This window comes from Larimichthys crocea, chromosome XXIII (genome assembly GCF_000972845.2).
Source record: "Larimichthys crocea isolate SSNF chromosome XXIII, L_crocea_2.0, whole genome shotgun sequence".
NCBI classification, from domain to species: domain Eukaryota; kingdom Metazoa; phylum Chordata; class Actinopteri; family Sciaenidae; genus Larimichthys; species Larimichthys crocea.
This window is the reverse complement of record NC_040033.1, coordinates 16,891,906-16,903,743: the sequence shown is the minus strand read 5'-3', so window position 1 is coordinate 16,903,743 and position 11,838 is coordinate 16,891,906. Positions and strand designations below refer to the sequence as shown.

The 11,838-nt window shown below is 41.8% G+C and overlaps 1 protein-coding gene across 1 annotated transcript in view; it reads left to right on the top strand.

The window, feature by feature from the left end:
* The first annotated feature begins 536 nt into the window (after positions 1–536).
* adarb2 (adenosine deaminase RNA specific B2 (inactive)) overlaps positions 537–11,838 on the top strand; it is a 171,734-nt gene continuing 160,432 nt past the window's right edge. The window contains exon 1 of the mRNA XM_019274814.2: positions 537–4,408. Coding sequence (XP_019130359.1) covers positions 4,306–4,408 — 103 coding nt within the window. The 5' untranslated portion in view covers positions 537–4,305. The remainder of the gene's footprint in view (positions 4,409–11,838) is intronic.

Sequence of the window (11,838 nt, the reverse complement as noted above, 5' to 3'; positions counted from 1 at the left end):
ACAAAAAGGATTGAACAGCCTCCCGCAGCACAACCCCACATTTTAAAGAATATTTTGGGTGATTTATTTGTTCTGTTTTACATTAAAGCTGTCAGAAGATTACAGTATTAGAATCAAAATGAGACATCTTGTAGTCAACAACACCACGGAGCACCAAACAATGTTTAAAATGGAGCTAATAAATGGTAATGGGCGTCAATGACAAACCTATAAATCTGTCTGATACAGCCCGGGGACAGGACAGCTTTCTTTGTTTCTCCTCAAAAGATGACACATGCTCTATGCCAACTGTTAGTAAAGAAAAATAACTTTGAGTATTCTGATTAGAGCACAACAGATATATTACCATGGAGACAGTGAGAGTGTGAGGCTATATTAGATAGATAGATAGATAGATAGATAGATAGATAGATAGATAGATAGATAGATAGATAGATAGATAGATAAAATAGAGGGAAAAAACATATAGACAAACAGTTTCTAAATGTCAAAATGTAATAATGTAAAAAAAAAAAATCAAAGGTGCAGAAAATGAATGTGTGTGAACAGCGTACTGATTGGCCTCCTTATCTTAGATTGCAGGTGTCTGATTTGATGATGGAAAAAGAGGAGTCGTTGCCACGTGTTTGCTGTAATCTCAATTTAAATCAAAGTCTTTAATCCATAGATATGACATCAAACCAACGCCAAGTGTTTGGCTAAATAATTCTAGTGAGTAAACACAGAAGCAGAGAGCAGACGGCATAGGGTTCAGTGCGTTTATTTCAGAGAGTGTTAAACAGATAATTTTCAAGTCTAATTTTAATATTTAACATACCAGCAGTATATTCAGAGGCACTGCTTCTCTTTTTTTTCACGTTCTCACAATGAAAAACAATTTTAGGAGCAGTCATAGAAAGTGTAAAAACATAGTCCTCACCAGGGTTTGCATATTCAACATGTTAATTTTTGTTTTTTCGAAGTGAAAGTGCCTCTTTGTAGCGATATAAACACAGAAAAACAAAAGAAAGACAAATAAAGTAAGCAGAGAGTGACACTTGTTGCCCAGAAATGGGAAATGAATACATTACAGTAAAGATTACTCTCTCCTTTTCTCTCCCTCTGTCAACATCCCCTTTGTTTTTTTTCGCCTCTGCAGTTATATCCATAGAGACTGCCTGGTTACATTACCCTCTTGCCCAGCTCTGGTTCTGGCACGACACCAGCTCCACTCCCTGTTAGCATTCTTCCACGCTCCCGGCCTGAAAAATCTCTTCTTACTGGTGATTGAAAACGCCTGTGGTACAAATATTCAAACTCCCCCACAGTTGTCTGAGCTCACAGTCTGAGCAGCCCGGCTAATGAACTGAGTTAATGTTAGCTATCAGCAGCTGCAGGTCAGAGAAGCCACAGAGGGCTGATGCGGAGCAGCAGGAGCACACCAGAGGAAAAAAAAAAAACATTTTCACAGAGTTGAGACACCACTCACTAGATCATAAGTCATTTTATTGTAGAAAGGTTGATCAATGTTACTTTAACTGATCATTTTTCAAAAACTAAAGGGCAAACTGATATAATAATATATATAATATAATAATGCCTATTACAGCACACTGTCCTTGAACGTAGTCACATAAATATCTCTTCTTTGGCATAGGCATGTTACGACTAGCACACCTGAATTTAGACAGATCAGTCCTGTACAGGATGAAGCAAGAAACCTATTTAAAACAAAGGTGAGTTGCTGATCTTAGACTGAACAGGCACCACCGCCTGTGCGAGTTGTTTAATGTCTTCTGTGACTGTGAAGGAGCTTTCTAAAGTTAAGAAAATAACCCTGATCCGAGAAAATCCTGAGGATGCCATCAGGGTGTCTTGGATTGGGATTGAGACTTCACTGTTTTAACAGAAAGGCTGATTTGTGAAGTTGGTGCACAAGGGAGGGGGGTTCTAAGAAAAGATGCTATTGAGTTACTTGAAAAAAAAAAAAACATGTCTGAGGTTAACCGGGAATTTAATGTACACTGGATCAATATCAATTAGTCGATTGACAGAGACAAACAACAGCAAAGTCGTAGCAGCTTCTCACATGTGAGGACTTTGAATCATCATATGTTTGGACTGTTGGTCCAAGAAAACGATAACAGCTTAAACTAAGATGAAAAAAATTCAATATTTTAGTTAAATATGTATATTTTTTGTTTAATTGAACCCCAGAATGAATGATTTTATGTCTTTCTAACTTAACACAGCATACGATATACAATTTGTTTCTATACCTGCAACAATTCTTTCCATAAATTCTGAAATATAGAACTAATCTATTACAAGTGTGTGTGGCGAGCAAACAGTGCAGCCTTGTGTTTGAAGTAGGTTACAGTGTGGTCCTCAGATCCCCGATGGTCTGAGGTGTCTTGTGAAAGAACAATGGCTCATGTAAAGTGGAAATACATGAGTGGGAACAGCTGATAATCCAGGTTAGTTTCAAGCCCTCAGTGGCTCTTGATGCATCCATCCAACAGCGACTGACCTTGCTGTGTGTGTGTGTGTGTGCACATACACATGTCTCTGACCTGTACCTCATAGCCCCACCCAGCCGCTTTGCTGTTATCTATGTACACGCCAGCCCCCCTGCTAGCACACCTTCATTACTGCCCCAGATAGTGGCATTGGCAACTTGTCACTTGTATTGATTTCTCTTAAACTGCAATTTACATGGATATTTGTGGGCGTCCTGAGGGCAGGCTGCAGCCTGGCGGACGGCCCCTCGCCCCCTTCTCTCTCCTCCCTCCCCTCCCTCTCTCTCTCTCTCTCCCTCTCTGCCCCTCGGGCAGGGAGGAAATGTTTCCACCCAACAACAGAGCCTCAAAGTGACTTTTCAATCTGACGTCTGTTTTTTTTTTTTTTCTCGCAAATGCATTGTTTTCTCTTTTTTTAACATTATAATGGATGAAAGCTGGGGACGGTAAAGGAAGATGTTTCAGGGAAAATAACAGCATTTACAGAATAGACCAATTTTTGTCATTTGTTTTCTTTAGATATTCTTTTATCCAATAGATGCACACAGAAAAGAGGCTAAAATCTGCATTTTTTTTTTTTTGGTTTTCTATTCTCACTGCGCTGGTCTTGAATGTATAGCAGCACCATGGCGCCTCCTCCCAGCTCACACACCTGACCTTCCACAGTGGAGGCTCGGGGAATAAAACAATAACCTGCAGCTAGGAAAGCCACAAATGCTTTCTGAAAGCCACGACACTGCACTTTCACACAAAAATGCCAAAATGTCACAATCTTCAAACTTTGTGGCTGCAGCACACTGTCAGTGGAGTTAGTGCCTGGTGCGCTGAAGGTCACCTGCAACCTCCAAAGAAGATTTTCAAAATAAAAGGAAACATTTCATTCTACAGAGCTGGAAAACATTTTTAGTAAAAAGATGTATTTGTTTTAACCGAGTTAAAAGTGTTGGGACATCTTAGAGTAATCTTTTATGTGACTTTAGAACAGATTTCAGATCAGTAATCCTGCAGGAAAATTATAAATCCCAAATCTCAGCAGACAAACAAGGAGAGGGAGGAGGATTCATGTAACAGGGGTTTGTGTTTTTGTGTCCAAAACAACACATCTCCATGTTCTTTTAGTCTCAGCTCTGCAGCAGGATGTCCCTCATCCCTTTCTGACCTGCTTGAAGTGCCCTTGAGCAAGAATCCCTCCCGGGGCTGACCCCCCCTGACCCCGCCCTGTGGAGGGCAGAAGAGAACACACTCACTGCAGTGAAGGAGAAAAGTGGTTGAGTAGTGAGTCCAAACAGTTTTTTAAAAAAGCAGCGGGTGAATAAGGGGTGTGAGTTGGTGGGTGTCGCTGGTGATGTCACACCTCCCAGACAGCCACGATTGGACCCTAATTAGAAAGCTCGGCAGCAAATAGATAGGCGTCCTGCATGATTGAATTCAAAGTGGCTGATGCCCAAAATTTCTGCAGAGGCGCGGAAAACTGTCGGAGAGGAGCGGAGGAGAGCGGGCGCCGGTATCAGAGCTGCTGAGAGCTGCCACGCTGCGCTGCGAACAGTCTGTCCGTGAGCCGGAGGCGAGCTGGAGTTTGAGAGGTGATACGGGAACAGCAAGACGCGCTCCCCCCTGGTTTGGAGGGATAAAGAAAAAAAAAAAAACAGAAGAAGGAGGGAGAGCCAAAAATATAGTCCGAGTCGACGTCAAACCTGAGGACGCTACGTTATCAGAGAGCAGCGGAGGCTGAAGCGAGACAAGTACAAAGGAGAGTCGAGCCGCCGAGTCCAAGTTATTCCTGCGCTCCGCTCCAAAGGCTGCGCTGATGGCATCCGTACTTGGAAACAGCAGCCGCGCGTCGGGGGCTCAGGGCGGCCAGGTCAAATGCAAGCTGAAAAGGAGGAGGAGGAGGCGATCGAAGAGAAAAGGTACAACTTTACAGCACTTCTGTGCATTTGCCTTGTCTTCTCTTCGCAGCGCGGGCAGAGGTCGTGCGCACCTTGGCGAGGGGGCATTGGAGCGCGCGGCAGCCCCGGTCGAGGATTCAGATTGTGAAACACGGAGAGATGATCCGGGTTTAGATGAGCCCGTCGGCTTTAAATGACGCATTGTCTTTTCCTTGGAAAGTTTAGTTGCTGATGCTGCTGCGTCTATTGTCTCTCTCCAAAAAAAGCCTCCTTTGTTTCTGACACCGACGAGGACAGTGAGACAATTCAACGACTCATTTGATCTGATGAAGTTTTTTTTTTGTTTGTTTTGTAGAAAGCTGCTTGTTTCTGCTCTTTAACACCTGATTCTTTTTTTTCTGATGCATCCGAACCTGACTCGTCTTTGTCGCGGAAGCCCTTCTAACTGCACACATCAGATTTCTGTCACTGACTTCACATTTAAACTAATAAATTAAAGCCACGCGCCACATGCTTTGTAATCAAGATTTTTAAAAACACTTAAATGTCACTGCTGTAGCACAGCAACATCCACAAACTCTTCTTCTTAAATAATAATTCTTACTTTTTCTCTTGTCTCCTATAAAACCATTTTTTGCCTCATTAGAGGCGTGAACTTCAGCTCTGCTCTGCTTAATTCAGCTGTACTGAGCACTAAAAAAGTCTAAAGTTTGACAAAGAGTCTGGGCCTTCAGCAGGAAAACAAGAGAAGAATTATTAGTTTAGAATAATATTTAATTTCACACCACTATTTTTATCTGTGTGCACAGAGGAGACCTGCTCCTGATGAAGAAGTGTGTGTCAAGTCGGTGTATCAAACCTGTAAGACATACTGCACAATAATTAATATCAGTGATGAGAATGGAAAAGCATGCTGATCTGCACTCACTGAAACATACAGTATAATCTAAGTCATACTTTCTCTTTAGCCGCACTGATGCTGACAGCAGCGCATGGTAAACAAACCCCCCTGTGTGGTTTGATGCTGTGCAGCCTGCAGAGAGATGATATACAGATACAATTTGCCTGCCAGCGACAGCTTATGACATTTATGCTTTTACTAAAAAAAAAAAAAAACCCAAAAATTTGAGTGATCACACATTTTCATCCCACAACTTCTCACTTTGTTTTTGTTTTTTTAAATCTATTTTAAAATGATCAGTGTGTGTCTGTTAAAACAAATCTGCAATTTTACACCTTATTCCATGTTGTATCTCGCAGTGGGAAAAAAAAAAAGTGAATATGACATTTAAAAAAAAAAAAAAAAAAAAAGATGAAGAAAGCTGTTATTTTTATGTCAGTGAAAGAGTCATCACTGCTCAAAGATTCTGCCTGATTTGTAGTTGTCTTGATCCCGAGGTATTTTAGCTAATTAAACGGCAAGTTATCCAAACAGTAGCATCAAACGCTTATTTGCTCTGAAATATTTTGATTTCACACTTTCATATTTTCTGCCTCCTCCATTAGAAATCAGAGAAGATCTAAATAAAATAGACAAATCTGTTTTTTTATTTATTTCTACGCGGAACAGGCGATAACACAAGTGTTTCGTGTTGTTTATGCTTGGAGATACTGACGTGCCACCCCGTTGCATTGTGGAATATGGATGAACGCTCGGAGCGTGTTGACGTATCCGACTGCAATTGAATGCATAACGAGCTTTCATAAACACTTTGCACTTGTCATCAAAGTACAAACAGACAACTGCACCTCATTTCCATAACCTCTTGATTTTTAATAGCCCAAGTAATTGAGACAAGGGAGACAATACATAAAATATAGTGCTGAGGCAAATGTATTTACATAATGGAAATGACAGAATTGGTTCCACAACATTAAGCATTGCATATGAGTACCACACAAACGCGCGCACATTAGCTGACAGGCCTTCGCAGCGTGTTTCCGAACGGCTAATTTATCAGCGCTTGCTGATTCATTCTGATAACACGGGACATTAGGGGCCAGTTCAGGGACCGGTTGTAAATGAACTGTGTCTTTGGGAAGTGCTGATGGCCGCTGACTCCTCCAAAGCTGCAGGAGGTGGGCTCACTCTGCTCCAACATTCAGTCACGTCACATCTTTTTTTTTTCTTTTCCTCTCTTTGTGTTTTTATTCTGTAAATGTTTCTTAAGCTGTCATAATAAGAGCGCCGTTCATGATTAGACTTTTTTTTTCTTTTTCCTGCTTCAAACTCAACCACAATTCACACAAAGCTGAGCTTTTTTTCTTTCTCTCTCTCTCTCTTTATCGTTATTATCTTTCAACTCAAATGCCAGCTGATCGTCATCTTGAGATTCCACACAAAAAAAGTCACAGAGGGATTATTGCATGGCATTTGGGTCTTAATCTCCTGAAAAGGCTGCAGATTATTTGTAGATGGACTCACTAAAACCTGTGTGTGTATTCAAAAGATTGTAAGCAGATCTCCCTCACACACACACACACACACACACACACACACACACACACACACACTATTGTTCAGTTGTTTATTTTTGGACAATTGACTGCACAACAAATAACTACAGTGAATGAAGATTAAAGATCTGGGATTTACTTTGACATTTCTCGGAAGCGAGGCTCTCGCCTCTGCTCAGAATTCCTCGAAATCACACACACATTCCTAAATTCGTCAGCTCGTCACTCGCAACCGCCGCCTCCCCGTGTTGGTCGGGTCACAGTGCTCCTGTCAGCTCGCCGCTGTGCGGATGTACTCCTCGCTCTGCATTTTGTTTGCCGTGCCTTAAGCACAGTGTTTGACCAGTGTCATCGCTCCTGGAAGGATTCCTGGACACGCTGTGTGTCTGTCTCTTAATTAATCACAGCCTTGTGATTTATGGTTATATCCCTCAGGGATGGCAGTGCCACAAATAAAATTGGAGGTGTGTGACAGACAGTTCAGCGATGCACAGGGACAGTCGTGGGTGAATATAGCCCACTGTCTGTGAAAGCAAAGCTGCCAATCATCGGTGAAACGTCCTTTTTTCCTCTCTGCTCCCTTTAAACTGAAGCATACGTATGACGTATTCCTCATCTTTTATCCACAATGTGTTTTTTTTATGAACAAAAATAAGCACAGCAGAGATTTATAGACCAACATTATTTTTTTTACAACCACACTTATCACCCTGTACTCTCAGCGTACAGTACAGTATATCAGCGTATCATCAAGAGTGCCGAGGGGGGAAATGTGAAAAACACAGTGAAACATAATTTATGTAGCAATTACTGTTTACGCTCTGTTCCCAGCGAGGTGGCGGCAGGCAGAAGGGGTCGAGTGGTGGGCTGTCGGGATGGTGATGAAAGTTGAGGCGGAGGCAGGGGGAGGGAGGGAGGAGCGGGGTGGGTGGGGCGTGCGGGGCAGGCCAAGAGGATGAGGGTCATCGGCTCCTCGCATCCGAGGCTCCTGTTACAGAGAGGCGAGGGGGGCCACCGGCGGAGGCATTAGCGGGGCGGATGAGTCGATCAGCGTCTGGCCCCTCGATGCTCTCTGAAGGGCTGCTCTGACACGCAGCTGAACAGAGGTGGGAAGAGTGAAGCTGTACAGTCTCATCTGCTTCCTTCTTCTGATGACAGGCTGTAACCAGGTGAGGGCAAAGGTCAGGAGGGAGAGAGGGTGGCCAAGGAAGACAGAATCTCCATCCGGATTTGAACTGTTTTTAACAAATTCAAAATCTGTGTTGGTTCAGCCAGACAGGTTTGTTTCTGTTTGCTGCACTTGAAACAAAACTCTCAGTAATTGTCGCTGTTGTGTTCGTATCTCCAAAGCGTCTTTTTTTTTTTTTTTTCCAGCCTTTGAAGGATGCAGGAAATGTAAAATGGCTGAATCACAGTTGTGGTAGCGCTGTTAGCAGTATTTGAAAACTAATATACTGAACAAAAAATCCAGTTCTTCTCATCTTGTCACATCTCTACCTCACTGCCTGTCAGGACACTTTGTCTGCACTTTGCAAATGTCTTCATTTGCAATACATTTTTTATTCCTCATAGTAGAATAATATCTCTATTTCTAGATATTTTGCCTTCGTATGTTGCAGGAAAAGAGTGGGAATGACATGCAACAAAGGCTCTCTCAGCCAGAATGGAACTGGGTGCATTGAGATTGCGTGGCCATAGGGTGGTCAACCCGCAAAGAAAAAAAATGATATGATGAACGATTATAATGAAGTTACTTTAAAAAAAAAATTAATACCGTTTTGTCAACATGTTGTTGTGGAATTTTTTAAGTCACAGAAAAAAATGTAATTTCAGAAAATAGGTCTCTTTTATATACAGCACAATACCACGTGGTGTGTGTGTATGTGTTAGAGCTTGAATGATAGCATCAGCAAAAATATATCTGTGAGTAATAAAAGAGAAATAATCAGGGATCTGCTCAGTGCCAGATAATACTACACTGAGATCTCATAGAAAAATAGTTTTAAGAAAAACGCTGTGTAGAGTCTGTAGTGGAGTTCTGTTGTTTACTGTGCAAATGGAAGAGGCTGATCGTGTCTTATTTCATTCATTCTCAAGAGTTTAGTTTAATCTAGCTTGCTTTGTTGTATCAGTGTTTGTTCTGCGCTTGGTAACAGTATCAGCAAACCTTTACATATGCATTGTAAAGTATATTCTCTGCCTATGATCCACATTCAGACTTCATTCATGAGTCCTAATACAGACAGGAAGAGCTCTTAAATAAATGCACATCTTGCTCGGACTTGCAAATTGTCTATGCCACCAGTTTCCTAATGTAGGTTTATTCACAGCAGGAGAGAAGGTGTGGGAAGTGTTTCTGGTCATGGAGCACACAGTAGTTACCGGTGCTGGTTTCCATGTTGGGACAGTCCAATGTCACAACGCCTGCGTGTGTTGTGAGAGCAGGAAGAGATGTATTCCACAGATGTAACCCTCCCGTTCTAGCCCTGAAACACTTCTGTCACATTTGTTTGTGTTTGTGCTGATAACCGCATTAAGAGCTGCGACAAAAACACCGCTGGCATTTATGAGGTTAATGAAGGTCAGTGCCGATGGAAACGGCGCGGCGCTCTCCTCTGTGTGCGCTCGCATGGCTTTGTGAATTTACAGGCACTTCCTGATTAAGGGTAGCGACTGAGGAGTCGGCGGTTTAGGACACAGCGTCCTCTAACTGACTGAGCGTTTAGCTGAGGGAAAAAAGGTTATTACTACTGACTGTGGTCTCTTGAGGACAGCTGATAAAATGACCAAGGAAAGGGAATAGCACAACTTTTAACACATTAGCATAATTAGTAATTATCTCGTAATAGTCCCTCTTGGCTTTTTGGAGCTCCGTAGTGAGAAATTGTACTTAAAGTTCAGGCACAGAAAACAAATACTGTGCTAAAGTGTCTCTATAATACACACACACACACACACACACACACACACATGGACAATCACTGTCTCATTCCGGTTGTGGAGAATATGAATCACGAGTATCAAAAGCACAGATGCCGATTTAAAAAATTCAGAAGGTGACACTTAAGTTAATTAGTCTGTTGTTTGATGACTCCCACAGTTGGACGTATTACTCACATCACAAATAACTTGTTGCGCTTGTTGCTATGACGACAAAACACAGACATTTAATTGAGTTAGTCATGTGTTACGCTCCATCAAGCTGTCCACAGATTTCAAAACAATAACTACGTTAGGAGAGACATTTGAGAACTGCTCTATAGTTTGCCGACACTAATGTATGTGATGTTTTGATGGGATGTGTGTGTGTTAATCTGTTTGCATGCATGTGTGAGTGTGTATTAGCACTGTGTGTGTGTTTTCCCTGTGTGGGGATGTGTACAGTACGAGCTGGTGAACTGTCAGTCCTCATAAACAGAGATGTAGCACAGCAAGTCAGCAGCATTATCGCTTCCTGTCAGTGTTTGTGTGTCTGCAGCCCACTACTGCACAATGCTACATGAGAGAGTTGACGGCGTAAAAGAGGAAGCGAAGCTGCCTAGTAGCGACTGTCAAGAGATTTTGAGGTGGCGTTGGATGTGAGGAACAAAGTCGAAGTCAAAGCGCAGCTCCTTTCACTGCTGTCTGAATCTCGGCTTTAAGAATATATAACTTTGCGTAACACATCACGTCAGGCGTTCAGTGAACGCATCACAACGGATTCAACAGGAAATCTACTAATTTATTGATTAGTGTGATTAATAATATTCTTAATCTTTAAAATGTCAAAGTAGTTCCTTCACCATTTCACAGAGCACCAGGTTGATGTCTATAATTGTTGTATTATCTGACCAATAGTGAAAAGTGAAAAAATCTCATTTATTTTCCGTCAATGGACAGATTGATACCTCTACCAGCAGTCCTTACTTTGAAGCGGATCCCTCGTCACATGTTGCGTGTCTGTGATGACAGCAGTTCAATCAAAAACCTATTTCTCCTCGACATAATGAAGTCAGCAAAAAAACACATGAATGCTGCTTAAAATAGAAAAGCCATGTACTATACATCTTTGCATTGTTAATGCACCGACTAGTATATCCACCTTCTTTAATACAGACATAATGATAAATAATGCATCTTTGCTACTGCTTTACCTTTGATGTTCAATTTGAGTGTATTATTAGGTGTGGGAATCAATCAACTTTTAGTACAAATATAATGTAGATTACATTTTTTTTAATCAGAGAAACACACAGTCTCCCCAAAAGGCCCAACAACCTCCACCAAAGAGGTAAGGCACCTCATATATAATTATATATATGTCCTGAGAGTCGATACCGAGGGCAAAAAGCTGCTGCTTATGAAACTAATTGCTCGTAGTAATTTGAAAAAAAAAAAAAAAAACTGAACTAAAACTGTACAATACAAAGGTAAAGTGAGGTGAGAAGGATGCGTCCTCTCGTCCTCAGTTGAAATCGTTCACATGCTCCAAACACCCCCCCCAAAATAAAAAAAATCTCCATCTGCCATCATGAATCAGCTTCGTCCAGTAGTACTTGTGTTATCTGCATATTTCACAAAATCAGGTCTCAGTGTAGCTTCTGATTGAATGCAGCTCATTCTTTCCCTCTTTTTCTTTCCTGTGAACTGTTTTAGCATGCTGTCCAGACAAGCTCTCACATTTAATCTGAAGTCCTGCCAATAGCGTGGAAGCGCCCCACACATCATGGTGGCAAAACATTTCTCCAGTTTATGATCCTAATTAGCTCTAACTGTGCCATCATCCCTGAGTCATCATGCCTGGAGAGAGGCCAGATCATTTGACGGTCCGCAGTTTCACACTTTCCCTATCCCTCTCCTCTCTTCTGTTCTTTTCCTCTTTCTTCTTTCAGTTTTCTCTCTCTCTCTCTCTCTTCCTTCTTGTGTCTCATTTCAACACACTGTTATTGTTATCCTCCGGCTTGCTCGTGCGTATTCACAGCACGGTAGCTGCTACTGTGAAAAGAGACATATTT